Here is a 19,137-nt window from a genome sequence, read left to right as displayed (position 1 = left end):
CGCTAGACCCCTGGCCTTCAAATGGCAGGTCAAGGCCCGATCCCAGGTGGGTTGCAGGAGCAGCATGACCACCATGCAGGTATAAGGCAAAAGGTTCAGAAAAGGGGTTCCCAAATGCATGTTCAGGTTAAAAGCCTCCCTGCCTCTTCAAGAGCACTTCGGCATCCAGCAGGCAAGTCGATACATCTTTAATCCAAGAACCCTTTCAGCACTGGAGTGCGTAAGGCCTGCTTTAAATTATTTATAGAAAGCTCAACTCTGCTTTAAATCATGAGGCATTTAGCCAAGAGGGAGAAAACATCTTCCCTGTCTGCAGCTGCGGCAACAGGCCTCTTCTGTGAGTGTGCAAGTCCCGCAAGGCATCGCCACCGCAAGGCTTGTTCCTACTTGCAAAAACATCACTGTGTTTTCGTCAACAGGCTGCCGACCGCACAGCTCAGGTGCTCAGCATGTGAGGCTCTAAGACCGAGTGCCATCAACAAGAGGCAAACTGGCAGACATGCCGTAAGAGGGCAAATGGCGGGTGGTGCCTCTGGCAACAGGTGCAAGCGACTGATTTGAGGGCAGTCAGAAAACAAACAATCCTGTGAGGATGAGCAGGACCAGCAAGCAAGGATGTGTACACATGGCTGCACAGAAGAACAAAACAGGAATCAAAGTCCCTTTCTTCTTCCTCTTCTTTGCCTTGCAAACTGTATTCCTGGCACAGACTCAACAAGGCCGTCTTCCAAAGCCGGTGGGAATGCCAGAGGGGTGCCTGTGAGGCCACTTTCATTGTTACCAGACAGCTCCAGTTCATTTTGGACGCAGCCATGTTGCAGGACCCCCTTCCAATGCCAGAAAGCCTTTGTGGAGCCTCCCTCTTCAAAGGCAGTCTACCTCTGAATGCCAGGTGCTGAGAGATGACGGGGAAGGCCGGTTGCCTTTATGCTCTGCATTTTGGGGCAGGTTGGTCTGTTAGAAACAGCATGCTATACTAAGTCAGCCTTTTTCACATCAGACATTCCAGATCACAATAATACCATCTGTCCAAACCAGCACAACAGCTGTTTTCCAAAACATCTAGAACAGCACCAGTTGGAGAAGGAAGCAATAGATTTCCGAGCACAATTCAAAGTGTTGGTGCTGACCTTTAAAGCCCTAAATGGCCTCGGTCCAGTATACCTGAAGGAGCATCTCCACCTCCATCATTCTGCCCGGACACTGAGGTCCAGCACCGAGGGCCTTCTGGCGGTTCCCTCGTTGCGAGAAGCCAAGTTGCAGGGAACTAGGCAGAGGGCCTTCTCGGTGGTGGTGCCTGCCCTGTGGAACGCCCTCCCAACAGATGTCAAAGAGGAAAACAACTACCAGACTTTTAGAAGACATCTGAAGGCAGCCCTGTTCAGGGAGGCTTTTAATGTTTCATTTTTCTGTTGGAAGCCGCCCAGAGTGGCTGGGGAAACCCAGCCAGATGGGCGGGGTATAAATAATATATTATTATTATTATTATTATTATTATTATTATTATTATTATTATTATCATCAATTAACTGAACTATTTGTTGCTAGGGGGCTGAAAGTTCAGGACACCCAGGCTATTTTATACCAAAAACTTCAGATGGGGCTCGTCAACGTGGGACGGTGGCCCATCTAAGAGAAGGGGAACTCTGATCCTAACCCTCTGCTGCCTTGCAGGGTATCTTTGGGAGAAGAAAAGGCTCTGGAGTAAACCCTACACAAATCTGAAGTTGTCCCTAAGGCAGCTGGATGGTGCCTTGTACGCCTCTTTCCATCAACTCCTTGGCTGGTGCCAAACATCTTGCTCCTCTTTCCATTGGACCGTATCAGAGAGGGGGGGGTCTGGTCAACTGAGCAGCCAGGACCCCCATCCACACTGCCCAGGCTTGCGCCCCAGGGAGGTCACTTCGGTGCTGCTAACACAGCCGTTCGACTACACCCCCGGAGGCGCACTCCATTGCCTTTCGAGACAGACAGGTGCCCACAACAACAACTCTGATTCTGGTGTGCTCACCAAACTTTTTAAAAAAGGGAACGATAAAAGCTCAGAGGTACACACTGCCAGAATATGGAGGGTCTGTTTATTATGTGGAGGAACATAAGGAAGGTGAAATCACCGTATATTCTTTAGAACAGGGGTTGGGAAACGGTGTTGTTGGACTCAAAGTCCCATCATGCCTCAACACCAACCAAGCTGGCCGGGGCTGATGGGAGCTGGAGTCCAGCAACACCTGGAGGGCTACAGATTCCCCATCCCTGCTTTAGAGCAACCACGTCTTTTGTTGTCTTTGTGTCGCCATTGTGGGAACGCTCAGATTTCTTTGGGTGGTGATGGTGGGGGGGGGGGAAGAGTCTCTGAGACGCGGCCCTCCCCATTCAAATGGAGACTCCTCTCTTTTTCTGGCTTCCAGCACTTCCCTGCTGCTGCTCCTCTATTTCGCCTCCATGTCCGTCAGAGTCCAAGGGCAGGTCCACCCCCTCGGGGTAGTTCATCCCCACAATGTGACACCGAGGCAGCATCTCCTCCAGCCGGATCCGAACCAGCACTTTGTGGCGGACGGAGGGCAGGTCGGAGACGTCCAGGAACCTGAGATTCCTGAAAGGACAAGGGAGGGAGGGTTAATAAAGCCATTTCTACTGCACTCCTGGCCTTCTGCTCAGGATCGTGGCTATGATCCCTTCATGCATCTTTACCAACAGAGGGGGGGGGGGAGCGAGGAGGGCATTCGGCAGAGTTGTAGTGATGTATGGAAGTGAGAGCTGGACCATAAAGAAGGCTGATCGCCAAAGAATGGATGCTTTTGAATTATGGTGCTGGAGGAGACTCTTGAGAGTCCCATGGACTGCAAGAAGATCAATTCTGAAGGAAATCAGCCCTGAGTGCTCAATGGAAGGACAGATCCTGAAGCGGAGGCTCCAATACTTTGGCCACCTCATGAGAAGACTCCCTGGAAAAGACCCTGATGTTGGGAAAGATTGAGGGCACTAGGAGAAGGGGACGACAGAGGACGAGATGGTTGGACAGTGTTCTCGAAGCTATGAACATGAGTTTGACCAAACTGCGGGAGGCAGTGCAAGACAGGAGTGCCTGGCGTGCTATGGTCCGTGGGGTCACGAAGAGTCGGACACGACTAAACGACTAAACAACAACAACACTCAGCAGTAGATTAAACATGCAAAGCCATAATGGGGGGGATTTTAATGAGGGCTCCAGTGTGTGGCCAATTAATCATTTGCAGCAATCGGTTGACCGCATCCTGGTTGAGTAAAACAGTGCCCCCAATTAGCTGAGCCAAATACTAATTTAGCCTTTATGAAAACTAATCTTAGCCCTTATGCAAGATGGCAAACGTAATCTTATAACAGAAGGGCAAGGCCTCTCTAACTCTCTCTCACACACACACACACACACACACACACCATGTCTCAATGCAAGGATGTTGTTTCATTTAAAATACGGATGCAGAAGAGTGTTCATAGTTAGGACCCACGATTGAATGGTTTGTTTCACGGTTCACCATAGGCTGGGTGGAGGGGTTATGTTTTTATGTTTTATGTTTTTATGACCCTGAATCCTTGAATATCCTTCAGTGTGATTTCAACAAGTTTATGCGATTATTTTTTTTATTGCTATCGTGTTTTTATTTGGGTTGGAAGCCGCTTCAGGACCTTCTGCAGTGAGGAGAGAAACATAAATTTCGTAAACAGAGGCCTAAACTAGGGACTCACACCCAGGGACTGAATACAGAATCCCTTGAGGTGCTTCCTGGGTTGTGACAGGTCTTCCACCAGTGTTGCTCCATCGCTCCCCCTCAGGTGATGTTCATTGGCTGGAAGAAGTCCTTTGAGTGCCTCTCATGCGGATGGATGGATGGACGGGGGCGTTGCAGAAATGTCTATTTTGTACATGGCTGGAATGTAGCCCTGTTGTGCAAAGGTAAAAGCCCCATCGGCTGCCCTGCCCACTTTTTGCCTCTGCCCCACCCATAAGGGCACGTGTCCACTGGGCTGAAGAAGAACTGCCCACTCCCATTATAAAAAAAAAAAATACTAGAGGCAAATTTAACCAATCGACCTAAGGGTTTTTTTTAGCTAGTCTGCAGGGCTTCAGGTTAACTTATATGACCCACTCCCATGCATTTTTTTAAAGCTTGCTTTGTGTTTACTCTGATTATATATATATATATATATATATATATATTGCATTTTCTACTATATTACTTATTTGATCCTTGTAAATCACTTTGGGACTTACGAGCAACGCACAAATTCAACAAACCAGATCGGCTAACTTTCTGGCGTATTACTAAAGCAGAGAATTATGAAGGGTGCGAAGACACAGTGCCTCTGAACGTGGAGGTTCCATTTAGCCGTGATGGCTAACAGCCCTCGGCAGGTTGGCTGCGCCATAAATGTTGCTTAATCCCTTTTTAAAAATAAATAAATAAATATACACCCAAGTTGGTGTATATTTTGGTGGCAGGGAATTCCATAAGCTAATGGCAGGTTGTGTGGAGAAACATTTCCTTTTCTCGGTCCTTCTGAAGTTCCTGCCATTCAGCATCACGGGGCAGTCCTGAACAGCCGTCCCGAAACCACCGAAAGGGGAAATCAGCTCTGTAAAACTGGCGACGCTGTGGGTGCCAGAGAGCCTAAAGGAACAGCTCATCTGCAATGGCCACACCCTGTCCTGACTCAGGGTTGCAAATCAAGGAGATGCTCCACGATCGGAACCTCTTCCAGATTGTCCTGATTCCCCAGTTGTCTCTGCCTGACTCACGGCATCTTTTAAAAGTGCTTCCCTCGCCTTTCGGTCCGCGTGGTTTAGATCGGGGACAGGCAAACCTTTGAAATGCTTCCGGACTACAACTCCCATCATCCTTTGCAACTCTTGGGAACCGTAGCCCAACAACTTCTGGAAGGCCACAGGTTCTCCATCTGTAAGAAGAGCCTGCGGGGTCAGGCCAGGGGGGCCTTCTAATCCAGCCTCCTGTTCTCACAGGGGCCAACCAGGGGCCTCGGTGGAAAACCACCAAGCAGGACTCGAACACAGGTGCCCTCTCCCCTCCTCTGGTTTCCAGTAACTGGTATTCAGCAAACACTGTTGCCTCCAGCTGTGGAGGCAGAGCCCAACCATCACCTTTCAGATCAAGGGCAAAAGGTGACTTGAGCAGCTAAGGGCAGGAACATATTTAGACAACTAGGATCCGAAGCCTTCCTTGCAAGCTTTCAGCGCCAAACGTTCTTCCACAAACTCAGAGTAATGGATTAAAACTGGTACACATTAAAAACTCGTGTGTGTGTGTGTGTGTGTGTGTGTGTGTGTGTGTGTGTGCCAGTTTTAATCCATTACTCTGAGTTTGTGGAAGCATGTTTGGCGCTGAAAGCTTGCAAGGATCCTAGTTTTTCTAAATATATTCCTACCCTTAGTTCCCCTTAGTTTGTGGGGGAAACAAACCATAAGTCTGGACTGGGCGTCATGACAAACCAGACCATGGCTTGTTTCCCAGCAGTAACAGGAGTGTGTGCTTGCGTTTGAGAGGGTGTGTGTGTGTGTGTGTGTGTGTGTGTGTGAAGTGCTTGCAAGTCAATTTTGGGAGCAGTGCACTAGCACATCAAGCCATCATTTATTTTAACTAAGGATTCTTGAGATTATTGTGAGCCAGGCCATTGCCTGCCGGAGCCTTAGGCAACAACCTGCTCTTTCTCGCTCCGGGCAAGGCGAATGAGGTGATGGCAAGGCTTTCAAGTTTCACAACTGTCTCTCTGGCAGGCCAGCACAGAGCGGCCATTGCCAACCAGGTGCCCCCCACCCAGATATGCTCTGCACTACAACTCCCATCAGCCCCAGCCGTAGACTGGCACAGAGGAAGTCTGCAAATCCACTGGGTCTGAATTTTTGGGAAAGTGGCTTTGGGGGCTGCTGTGATGGCCTCCGGCACTTTCCAAATGTGCCAGTACAAGCCACGGGCCAGGGGTCAGCTTCTCCTGTTGAACTGCAGCCTGAAGGGGGAGAAGGCGTTGTGACTCCACCTGCAGCTGATCAGCCTTCGAGGACACGGAAGAGAAGGCACTGATGACAACCAGCTGGCTTCAGCCTTCTTAAACACAGCTCTCAGCAGCAGTCAGGTGCTGGAAACAACGCCTGTGGTTCCTGGCCCTGCCTTGCTGCTTCCTGCTCTCCATTTGACCCTTGGCTCTGTGATCATCTGCATTGCCTGACCTCTGATTTTGTACGTGGATTCTGCTCTCAGGCAAGAGTTCCCTAGAGACTCCTAGCCCCTGCTTGCTAGGCAACGGGACTCGGACCCCCTTGACTGACTGGTACTCACTCGAGCTGGTGGAGGCAGGCCAGCCCCCTCTCAGTGACCTGCGGGCATCCAGCCAGCGAAAGCTCCTGCAGGGTGTCTGAAAAGTTGTGAAGGCGGCTCAGACTCCAGTCGTCGATGTAGGGGCACCTGCTGAGGTCCAGCTGCTTCAGGTTTCTTTGGTTGACTGCAGGAGGGAGGGCGGGAAGGAAAAGCAAGTTTGTAAACTGGCTGTGGCCAATCTTCAAATCACAGAGCTGAAAGGGACCCCCTAGGGTCATCTAGCCCAACCCCTTGCAATGCCTGCCAGCATGTAACGTGGTCCAGGCAGGTGTGTGCTCTGTGCTACAAATAGATACAAATCAGAACTCTGCAACCCTATGATGATGATGATGTATTTATTCATGCCCTGCCTTTTTCTCTGACAGGGACTTAAGGCGGCTTATGGATAAAAGTAAAAACATAGCAGCACTGTAAAGGTAAAGGTAAAGGTACCCTTGACCGTTAGGTCCAGTCGCGGACGACTCTGGGGTTGCGGCGCTCATCTTGCTCTGTAGGCTGAGGGAGCCGGCGTTTGTCCGCAGACAGTTTCCAGGTCATGTGGCCAGCATAACTAAGCCGCTTCTGGCGAACCAGAGCAGCGCATGGAAACGCCATTTACCTTCCCGTCGGAGCAGTACCTATTTATCTACTTGCACTTTGACGTGCTTTCGTACTGCTAGGTGGGCAGGAGCTGGGACCGAACAACGGGAGCTCACCCCGTTGCGGGGATTCGAACCGCCGACCTTCTGATCAGCAAGCCCTAGGCTCAGTGCTTTAGAACACAGCGCTACCCGCGTCCCTAGCAGCACTGTAGCACCTAACAAATTTACCGTGGAGGGGTGGTGAGGGGGAGGGAAGAGGTGTTGCCCAGAGCCCAATTCTATCAGATGCATGGTGGATATTTGATGATACATTGCCGTTTCCTTTCCTACACCACCCCTCAACCTAAATGATTGTGTATCACCAGAAAAAAAATCACTGGCTACTGCGGGTCAGTTCTGTGTCCAGGGCAGCTGTCTACCAGCTCCATCTAGTATGCCGACTTGAGACCCTGCCTGCCTGCGCACTGTCTTGCCAGAACGGTACGTGCTCTGGTTATCTCCCACTTGGACTACTGCGATGCGCTCCACGTGGGGCTGCCTTTGAAGGGGACTCGGAAACCACAACTAATCCAGGATGTGGCTGCCAGACTGGTGACTGGGAGCGGGCGCCAAGATCACATAACACCAGTCCTAAAGGATCTTCACTGGTTTCCAAACACAATTCAAAGTGCTGGGGCTGACTTTTAAAGCCCTAAACGGCTTCAACCCTGTGTACCTGAACGAGCGTCTCCACCCCCATTGTCCAGCCCCCACACTGAGATCCAGCTCTGAGTAGCAGCTCCCTCACTGCAAGATGTGAAGTTGCAGCTTTAGTGGCAGCCGCCTTGTGGAACACCCTCCTGTCAGATGTCAAGGAGATAAAGAACTACAAAACTTTAGGAAGACATCCGAAGGCAGCCTTGTTCAGGGAATGTTTTTTAATGTTTGATGTTTTATTATGTTTCTGTGTTGGAAGCCACCCAGAGTACCTGGAGAAACTCAGCCAGATGGGCGGGGTATCAATAATATAATTATTACTAGTATTATTGAATTTTCCTGTTAGAGCAACCATCATACAAAGCTATGTTGCGACTGCACTTAGAATACCGTGTGTGGTTCTGATCAACCTCACCTGGAAAAACTCGCCCTGCTTGTGCCCTGCTAAGGGGTTGGGCTGGTGCAAACGGGACGAAGAATGCCAGCGTACAGCTCTAATTGTGTCACCTCAAAAAGGAGATTGCAGAGTTGGAAAGGGTTCAGAAAAGCGCAACCGGAAACGATCAAGTGGGATGGAACAATTTCCCTAGGAGGAAAGTTTGCAGCGCCCAGGGCTTCTTAGTTTGGAGAAACAGCGAGGCGACACAACAGAAGTTTGTAAAACTACACGTGGCCCGGAGAAAGTGCGTCGGGAAAAAGTTTTGCTCCCTCTCCCTGCCGCATTAGAACTAGAACTCGTGGCTGCATTTTTGAAGATTCAGGACAGCTAAAAGGGAAGGGCTTCTTCCTGCACCGCTTTTCCAGAGCTCACCGAGAAGAGGGACCGATTGTTAAACCACTCTGTGAAGTGTAGTTCTGTGGGGAGAATGGGATCTCCTTACAACTCTCAGCACCCTTAACAAACTACAGCTCCCAGAATTCTTTGGGGGGAACCATGGCTGCTTAAAGTGGCGTAAGAGTACATTTAATGTATTGTGTAGATGGGGCCCAGGAGAAAGTGGTAAGATCAGTAAGGGGAAGGCGTATCCTTAGAGAGAGGGACAGAGGAGGCCCAGATTCCTTATCTTCTGTGATGACCCTTTAGCTACTTTTTAAAAAAGAAGGTTACGAAGGTGTGGGGGATTTAACTAAAATTGGGGGATTTGGGGGGAGGGGAGGCTTGCAGATTTGATTAACAGCCCCCTGTCTTCTCCCCCAATAATTTAACAACTGCTTGAAACTGCTGTGGGGTAGGACGACGGATAAATCTGAACCCAGAGCCTCCAGCTGCCTATTCCTACAGCGAGGACAACACAGGTTCGTCCACCTGAAAGCCCTCTGAACACTCAAAAGCACAACGTCTTATTACCCAGGTTATCCAGGCCGTCGTAGTTGATGATGGTGCCGCTGAGGTCGGCTCCTTCCAAGCATGCCTCTTTATCGTGTAGGAAAACCAAGCCGCCCTTATTGTCCTCCCATTCCGTTTTCCCCTGGAGCCTAAAACAAAAACCATGTTGCTTTGTTGCTTTGACACAACCCGTTCTTGTAGGTGGTTCTTTCACGGGGCAGCTTCCACAAAAGGCAGGAAGCAGGTGGCGTCTGTGCGCACGAGGGGTGTAAAACGGGCAGGATGGTTCAGATTTCAGAATCTGGCTTTCTCTCTCTACGGAATTTGGGTGCTGGCATTTTTTGTAAGACCGTTCTTAGGTTCGGACTGTTAACAAGTTCTAACTTTGAGAGAAGCTCAGAAAACGATGGCAAGGGAAAAGGCCCTTTTCTGGTCCCCATTATGGCATACTCTACCCAGTGATTTCCACCTGGCTCCTTGGCAGGTAGCACCAGGTAAAAACTTAAACCTTTTCTCAGAGGTCTTTGACTGCCTTAGGCAATACGGTTTGCTGTTAGCTGTGCTGCCAAGTTTTTCTGCTACTGATACGGAGGCTTCCTTTGTGCATTTTTTAAAATTGCATGTGTTTTTATGCAGATCAGCTTCTACTGCAACATATTTTTACCGGTTAATATCCAAGTGAAGCCAGAACTCTTTCTTTTAGGGCTAATGGACATACAATTAGAAAAAGATTATGGACAATTACTCCAATATATGATTACTGCGACGAGACTGCAACACTCAAAAAGATTGAAAGACGCAACCTTACCCACTATAGAACAGGGGTGGCCAACTCCCAAGAGACTGCGATCTACTCACAGAGTTACAGTGGTGCCTCGCTAGATGAATGCCCTGTAAGACGAATTTTTCACTTAACGAAGAGATTTTTCGAGCGGAGGTTGCCCCGCAAGACAAATTCGTTTTACGAAAAATTCGTCTAGCGAATCGCGGTTTCCCATAGGAATGCATTGAAATTCAATTAATGCATTCCTATGGGCAAAAAATAAAATAAAAATAAAATTCAATGTATTCCTATGGGATTCACTAGACGAATTTTTCGTTATACGAATTGACCTGTGGAATGAATTAAATTCGTCTAGCGAGGCACCACTGTATAAACTGGCAGTGATCTACCCCCTTTTGGGGGGTTCAAGTCAAAGTTGTTGAGCTTCTTTTAGGAAGAAGGAAAGCACCATTTTTGGGGGGTGCAGGGCAAAAATGTTGAGCCAGTGATCTACCAGTGATCTACCTCAGACGTCCAGTGATCTACCGGTAGATCACGATCTACCTGTTGGACTTGCCTGCTATAGAAGAATGGCTGATAAAATTATTGGACTGAGATGGCTAAGCTAACATGTGTAATTAGAGAAAAATCACCACTAACATTTGTTAAGGATTGAAAATTTCTTAGGGACTTTCTGCCTGAAAGAGAAAATGAACTTTTAATATCTGGATTTTAAGACTAAAAAAATGCTGGTTTATAGAAGAGAGAATGGTTGGATCTTAAAGAATGAAAATCGTATGCAGTTGCAGAGAATTCTTTTTTTTTCTACTCTATCTTTCATTAGTTTTTTCGTTTCCTTTTCTCTTCTTTAGATTTCTCCTTTTCTTGTACTTTCTTCTTTCTGACTTTGCTCTTTTTTATCTCTATTTTATCACAGCATATTATGTAAAAAGATACTTTACAATGGGTATGTATTTCTGTATATCTCTGAATAAGTATCAATAAAAAAAATGTTCGTTGATAAATTTATTGAACAACAAAAAAAGGGGCAACGTATTTTTACCTATGCTTTGTAATACATTGTATGTATTTTTGTATAACAAGGAACAAACAAGCTCAGCAAACAATAGCTACAGTTGTTTTAAATACTTTTCTCTCTCCTTTCCTGAGGGGTTTCTAGAGGTGGTTTTAAATGCATGTGTGACTGGGATCAACAAAATGGCTCCCGCAGAAAACTGGCAGAACAAGCCACCCTCCCAGTTTTATTCTAGCTGCCTTGGGCTATAAAACTGGAAAGAACATCAAAGAAAACACCAAGAGGGAATCTATAGAGGCCCTCAGGGGATCAAGAGTCTCTGAGAAAATCCTCAGGTAACTCCCACAATGCAGTGCTTTGGCCAGAGCACGTTTGACATACCTAATTCTTCCCTTCAAAGCCAGGACAAAGAGGCAAGCTGCGATATTTTCCCCGAAATGGTTCTTCGCCTGGATGTTGTATCTGAGGGTCAAGTTGGGACGTGTTAGTCGTTCAAACCACTTGTAACCATCTCTTTGTCGTTCACCCGATCCCAAAGCGAGAAACATTAAAGCAGGGCATTAAAACAAAACAAAACAAACGTGGTCTAAAGCTACTCTGAGGCGGTAGGCAGCTCCCTTTATGACGTTCATTTTTCAACCGCTCTTTCCTTTCCAACTTTCATAGAATCATAGAATCATAGAGTTGGAAGAGACCACAAGGGCCATCCAGTCCAACCCCCTGCCAAGCAGGAAACACCATCAAAGCATTCTTGACATATGCCTGTCAAGCCTCTGCTTAAAGACCTCCAAAGAAGGAGACTCCACCACACTCCTTGGTAGCAAATTCCACTGCCGAACAGCTCTTACTGTCAGGAAGTTCTTCCTAATGTTTAGGTGGAATCTTCTTTCTTGAAGTTTGAATCCATTGCTCCGTGTCCGCTTCTCTGGAGCAGCAGAAAACAACCTTTCTCCCTCCTCTATATGACATCCTTTTATATACTTTGTCTCCATCTTCCTCCGCACCGAGCTCTCCAAGGGCAGTACTGAGACGCAAGCAAGGTTGGAAACTCTGATATACAGTGGTACCTCGGTTTAAGGACACAGTTGGTTCCAGAAGTCTGTACTTAACCTGAAGCATACTTAACCTGAAGCGAACTTTCCCATTGAAAGTAATGGGAAGTGGATTAATCCGTTCCAGACAGGTCCGCGGAGTACTTAAACAAAGTACTCAAACCGAAGCGTACGTAAACCGAGGTATGACTATATAAGCTAGGCGCCAAATGGCTCCTTAAACCGGGGTTACAGTTGGCAAAATGGAACGCCTGGTTGCCATTTTGGGGCCAGAGGGCTCGAGAGTCATATTTTTTCAATACAGCACGACTTTTTGGTTCCTGAAATGGATTCTGCAGCTGAAGTATCACGGGTAGAATTCTACAGGAGGCGTTGCTAGTGTGTGAAAACAGTCCAGACCCAAGGATCCCCAGCCAGGCTATCGGACTACAACTCCCACCATCCCTTCCCTTTGGCCATGTCGGCTGGGGCTGGTGGGAGTTGGGAGCTGAGCAATGCCTAGAGCAGTGTTTCCCAACCTTGTGCCTCCAGATGTTTTGGGACTACAACTCCCATCATCCCTAGCTAGCAAGACCAGTGGTCAGGAATGATGGGAATTGTAGTCCGAAAACAGCTGGAGGCACAAGGTTGGGAAACACTGGCCTAGAGGATCACCTCTGGTCTAGAAACTGTTGGAAGAAATGGACATGGGTTAATTTCCTTCATGGGCAAAATCACCCCATGTAGGAGGTAGGGCAACATGTGCAAGGTCAGGGAAGTCAGTTGCTATATAGGGGGCACTGGGCCATTGCCGTAAGTCATTAAGGCATGAGTCTGTCCATGAGCTGGAGTCTGTTACGGCTTAAATTGCTGGAGCAACAGAAATACTTTGTGCTTGTATAGATCTGTACATTTGCATGGAGGTGGTGCATGTGTGTCGGCGGGATGTTCTCCACCCCGCCCCCTTCCGGGCCCGAAAATGGTGCACACATCTGTGGTCACACGTGCCTTGAATGTGCATAGGTGGGGAGTTGCCTGTATCTGAATCTCCAAAGCCTACAAGCTGTATATATATATCAGCACCCAGAACTGTATTACTGAAGCCTTATCCTCTGCAGCAGTAAAGTGTCTTGGACCTCAAGCTGCTTCTGTGTGGTGATTGGAACTGGGGACGGCTTCTGCTAGGTGGGTCTCTCACCTGAGATTCCCAACAGAAACGTTCCTGAAAAACACGAGGCAGGGGCATATACCTGTTTTTCCTTTGTGCGTTCCATAAACTTAGCCTCTTGCTAAAGTCTACAATGGTTTCGACGTCATAGAAGCGGTCGCACAGGTATTGGAGAAACTTGCTTTTCACGGGACCTGGAGTCGGGAAAGTTGATTTGCTCCTATACCGGAGGCTGGTGTAACACAATGAGACGAAGCCTCTGCTGTGCCGGAACTGGAGAAAGAACAAACCAGGGGTAGGGGTGGGAGAGAGAGAGAGAGAGATATTTGGAAAGGAAGACACATTTTGTCAAAACATTGCAGTTTCTTTGCCTCATTCCTTCTCGCATCTGCAACGGGAGGTTGGAAATGTAACGTGACCATTTCCAACATTAACACAATAAATCCTTTTTAGGGCACCGTTCTTCCACTTTTCCACTTGTAAATTCATTCTGCAATATAACTCTCCATCTAGGGCTGGGCGATATGTGGTTTTCAACATCACAATATATCACCAGCTAAACATTGCGATATACTGATATATCACGAAATCTGAAATAAGCTTTTCCCCCCACATTGTGATTTTTGCATAGCACATATACACACACGCACATACATCATGATTCGCACTACATCACCAGGTCAAAAATTATGAAACCAATATCACAATATGGACTTCAAACTGGTTTGGTATGATCTATCACCCAGCCCTACTGCCACCATCCCTGGCCATTGCTCATGTTGGCTGGGGCTGATGGGAGTTGGAGTCTAAGAAAATCCTCTTCCCTGCTTTTTTAACCATGTACAGTGGAACCTTGGTTCTCGAACTTAATCTGTTCCGGAAGTTTGTTTGACTCCCGAAACCGAAAACCAAGGCGCGGCTTCTGATTGGCTGCAGGAGCTTCCTGCACTCAAGTGGAAGCTGCGTTGGATGTTCAGCTTCTGAAAAATGTTCAAAAACCAGAGGGCTTTCCTGCGGGTTCTCGGCGTTCAGGAGCCGATTTGTTCGTCAACCGAGTCATTCTAGAACCAAGGTTCCACTGTATCTTGGAAAAGCAGCCGCTGGGAAAGCCATAGCAGTGCCTAGCCCACCTGGTAGCTGTCAAAGCTGGAGCAAGGCCCCCTCCGTCACAGGATGCCCCTTGGCTCCTCCGTCACAGCAGTGTGGGTGCCACCTGGTCATATTTTAAAGGGATCCCACTTCTGAATTTGCTCATTCTCCTCTTTGCTGTCACATCCCTCCCACTTTTTGCATCATAACAGCAGCCCGGCTGGATCAGACCAAAGCAAGTGCCTCTCATCCAGCAGCTCAACTTCCCACAGTTGTCAACTCAATGCCCCCAGAACATGAAAGCAATAACCCCCACGCAGTTTGTGAGCTCCCTACAACCATTTGATTGGCCCCTGTGAAACCCCACCTCCCATGCCCCAAACCAGATGGGATTGGAAGAAACCATTTTGGTTTCAGGGGAGGAGTTGGGTGGGAGGAGTTGTTTATTAGGTTTAAATACCGCCCTTCATCATAAGATCTCAGGGTGGTTCACCGAATGAATAACAGGATAAAAACAAAATTAACAAAATCCTTCCAGTAGCACCTTAGAGACAAACTAAGTTTCTCATTGGTATGAGCTTTCGTGTGCAGGCACACTTCTTCAGATACACTGAAACAGAAGTCACCAGATCCCCACATATAGAAGGGTGGTGGGAAACCAGACTGTTTATGACTGTATTTGGTCTTACAGGAAGAATTTACGACTGTTTACGACTACAAATTGGTCCCATAGGAAAAGCAACGGGTGAGATGGCTAGAGATAGCTTTATCTTGTATAATGAGATAAGAATCCAATGTTTTTATTTAGACCAGGTTTCTCCGTGGTTCTAAGTTTGGTGATAAATTGCAGTTCAGCAACTTCTCTTAGTTGGTCTCTAAGGTGCTACTGGAAGGATTTTTTGTTGTTGTTTGTTTCGACTACACTAGACGAACACGGCTACCTACTTGTAACTAGGATAAAAACAAGCAATTAGTAAAACAAACAAATGAAAAAACCAGCGAAACAATAACTCCCCTTCCCACAGACACATTTAAAAGGATAGAATCATAGAATCATAGTTGGAAGAGACCACAAGGGCCATCCAGTCCAACCCCCTGCCAAGCAGGAAACACCATCAAAGCATTCTTGACATATGCCTGTCAAGCCTCTGCTTAAAGACCTCCAAAGAAGGAGACTCCACCACACTCCTTGGTAGCAAATTCCACTGCCGAACAGCTCTTACTGTCAGGAAGTTCTTCCTAATGTTTAGGTGGAATCTTCTTTCTTGTAGCTTGAATCCATTGCTCCGTGTCCGCTTCTCTGGAGCAGCAGAAAACAATCTTTCTCCCTCCTCCATATGACATCACTTCATATATTTGAACATGGCTATCATATCACCCCTTAACCTTCTCTTCTCCAGGCTAAACATACCCAGCTCCCTAAGCCGTTCCTCATAAGACATCGTTTCCATGCCTTTGACCGTTTTGGTTGCCCTCCTCTGGACACGTTCCAGTTTGTCAGTATCCCTCTTGAACTCCCAGAACTGGACACAGTACTCCAGGTGAGGTCTGACCAGAGCAGAATACAGTGGTACTATTACTTCCCTAGATCTAGATGTAATACTCCTATTGATGCAGCCCAGAATTGCATTGGCTTTTTTAGCTGCTGCATCACACTGCTGACTCATGTCAAGTTTGTGGTCTACCAAGACTCCTAGATCCTTTTCACATGTACTGCTCTCAAGCCAGGTGTCACCCATCCTGTATTTGTGCCTTTCATTCTTTCTGCCCAAGTGTAGTACCTTACATTTCTCCTTGTTAAAATTCATCTTGTTTGCTTTGGCCCAATTGTCTAATCTGTTAAGGTCATTTTGAAATGTGATCCTGTCCTCTGGGGTATTAGCCACCGCTCCCAATTTGGTGTCGTCTGCAAACTTGCTCAGGATGCCCTCTTGTGCTGGTCTCCAGTCTATGTAGATCTGGTGTCCTCTCTCTCTCTCTCTCTCTCTCTCTCTCTCTCTCTCTCTCTCTCTCTCTCTCTCTCTCTCTCTCATCCTTTCTTTGCCTCCTTCTACACCCACCCACAGAAATATGCCACAATTCCAATTTTATATGCACAAGCAACAGTTGGCCCTCCTGATGAGCCCATCTTGTTTCACCAGGATTCAGATCTGGAGTTCTTACATCCAGATCTGTCAAACTAGGGTTGCTAAACCGGCCAGTGTAAAAAAAAGAAGAAAGAAAAAGAACTGTGTGGCAAGCGAACATCCCCATCTGCTAATGTCTGCAGACAACAAGCTGCTCATAAGAGACAAAACCCAGGAAGGAATTGCACAGCAGCAGTTTCAGAGTTACCTCTCACACTTTCTTCCTGTGCAGCCATAAGGACGAAAGAGAAGCCCAACCGTATCGGAACGTGTAGTCCATCTAGGTTAATGTTCTATTTTTAACAGCAAGCAACCAGATTCCTCTGGATGCAGTCATACCTTGGTTTAAGTACGCCTCGGTTTGAGTATTTTCAGTTTAAGTACTCCACGAACCGTCTGGAATGGATTAATCCACGTTCCATTACTTTCAATGGGAAAGTTTGCTTCAGGTTTTAAGTACAAATTTCCGGAACCAATTGTGTTTGTAAACCGAGGTATCACTGTATTTGCAGAGGTGAAACCTCTGCTGTGCTGCTGAGGTGATCTCCCAGCAGCTGCCACTTTGCAGTGAGCAAGGGAAGTCTCCTGTTCACATCTCCCCTCATAAACTCACTTCAACAATCCGCTATAGCCCTCTTCAGACATTTCGGGTGAACTCAAAAGATGGGGAGTGGGCAGGAACGTGCACACAAACCTTACAACCATACACGCATCTAGGTTTTGTTTTGGCTCCGCTTCTTTTGGCACTTACTACCTGAGTTTGCCATTAGAGGTAGCGATATTTTGATTTAACCAATTAATTACATGTAGGGCAGGCATGTCAAACCTGCGGCCTTCCAGATGTTTTGGACTACAATTCCCATCTTCCCCAACCACTGGTCCTGCTAGCTAGGGATCATGGGAGTTGTAGGCCAAAACATCTGGAGGGCCGCAGGTTTGACATGCCTGATGTAGAGGATTAGCAGCACAAGCTTAACGCTGTCTACTCAGATGCAAGCTCCATTAAATTCAACCGGGCTTACTCTCAGCTAAATGGGATTAGGCTGCAATCCTAACCGTGTTTTCCTGGGAGCAAGCCCCACTAAATTCAGCAGGGTTTACACTGGAGTAGATGTGGCCAGGACTGAGCTGTAAACCCTTTTAATTAGTACACACCCAGGGTAAGGTCAGAAATCCAGCAGGTGACTGGTTTCCTGGCAAGGAGACAACAGTGAAGGCAAAAACTCCTCCTACACATTTTGTGTCTGCCATGCAGTTGCTAACAGCACAAGAGCCCTGCCAGGCAGAAACAGCAACCCAACATTATGAAATTACATATTACGAATGCTGTACAGTACGGAATAGAATAGGTCAAAACACAGAAGCAGCATCTTTTGTTGATATATAGCACCACCAGCTGGTCGCACAGCAAACACTATTTTTGGAATCCACATTAATGAAAACAAGTGCAAACCCGGGAGTTGTAGGTGATTCAGTTTAGCCAAAACAAAATAAAGACTAGACACTCATGAACTCGGCTACTCAGAAACCAATACACATTTCTCTATTATATGAGCAACTGACCCCATGAATGACTGTACGAAAGGAGAGAGGAAGGGAAAGAGCAGCATCAACTAAGGAACCCTTTTTGCTGGGATGAGAGAATGTGCTGCTAACATCTTCCTAGCAAGGCTCCTGTGCTTTTAGCAGTAGCAGGTGTCAGGCAAAATGCAACAGGTGAAACTATCCCCAGCAGAGAGATGCAGTAATGGGGAAAGTTTCCAGCTACTAAATTATCTCTTTTGTTACAGCTGTTAAAGCACAGCCGCTCTGGTATAATAAGAAGTTGGCAAGCAACGCTGACAAAAAACCCCACATACATTAAATAAAATGGAAACATCGTCACCTGACCCCACCCCCCTTTCCCCCATCTACCTCTTTTCCCCTTTTCTTCCCAATGTCTCAACAAATGAAACTTATCTGTAAAAATGTTACAAGAGACATTGCACATACTTTTGTAAATCAAGAAAATCTTTAATAAAAATAAAATAAATAAAATAAGAAGTTGGCAACCAAGGTAACCAAAGTAGCTATGAGCATTCATCATCTTCCCCCAGGAGATGCAAGGAGTGTTGCCGGTTCCCATTTTTTTATGTCTTGTAACCTTTCCTTGCGGAAAAATTCAACAGTAGGAATAACGCCCCTTGCTTAATTTCTGTCTGTCAAGTTGCTGCTAACGGCGCGGGCGAAGAGCCCGTAGAAAAGTGACAACCGGGCAGAGCAGAGATTAGTCTGGAGGGGAAAACATCCATTTCCCCAGCAGCCACATGGAAAGCAGCAACAATAGCACATTCTCTTCTCCATGTGAAAGTAAACACTTCCTCGTTTCCGACTCCCCACCCCCGTCCTTCCAGCTCCGTTGCTAACATAGCCAAGCAAGACAAGATTTCCAGGGGGGGGGGGCATGCACCTCCACCAGGTCACTTACCAACATGGGCGCAGCCATCTTGGACAAGTCACGTGCCATTCGCTACGGGCACTTGAAGGAGGGCCGAAACGCCACCTATTCTCCTATTACAATGCTACTGAGCATGCGCCGTATATTCTGGGCATGCTCAAAGGTGGCAAATGAAGTCTCCTGTCGATTTCTTGCCCTTACCTGGAATTGGATATTTACCCTATTTGTTCTCAAGGCGGAGGAGACGAGCTCCTTTTAAGGAAAGAGGGCAAGACCAGTCCAAATCGATGTGGTGCTATCAGATGAAATTCATTTGATCAGGTGTTGAACATATAAAGGCTCCTTCCCTGGTTGACAACAAGACAACGTTTTACTGACTTAGCCAGGATTTCGTTCTTTTGAATAGGTGCCACGACAGGAAGATTGGTGAAACCAGGCTGGAAATTCATTTGTCGTTTTCGACATTGATTTATCTAATTTCTGCAAAATTGTGGTGATTTAAAGAAAGAATGAGG

General features: G+C 47.1%; 1 protein-coding gene across 1 annotated transcript; it reads right to left on the bottom strand.

Moving 5' to 3' along the window:
- Nucleotides 1-1,438: 1,438 nt before the first annotated feature.
- On the bottom strand, nt 1,439-18,705 carry DMAC2 (distal membrane arm assembly component 2). The gene is made up of 6 exons (XM_035120774.2): nt 18,653-18,705; nt 13,053-13,243; nt 11,153-11,233; nt 8,994-9,121; nt 6,330-6,492; nt 1,439-2,593 (listed from the first exon to the last, which is right to left on the bottom strand). Exons 1-6 carry the CDS (start codon nt 18,689-18,691, stop codon nt 2,374-2,376), a joined length of 822 nt encoding a protein of 273 aa, XP_034976665.1. The 5' UTR covers nt 18,692-18,705; the 3' UTR covers nt 1,439-2,373.
- Nucleotides 18,706-19,137: the final 432 nt, after the last annotated feature.

The sequence above is a fragment of the Zootoca vivipara genome, chromosome 6 (assembly GCF_963506605.1).
Source record: "Zootoca vivipara chromosome 6, rZooViv1.1, whole genome shotgun sequence".
Lineage (NCBI taxonomy): Eukaryota > Metazoa > Chordata > Lepidosauria > Squamata > Lacertidae > Zootoca > Zootoca vivipara.
This window is presented reverse-complemented; position numbering and strand designations above follow the sequence as displayed.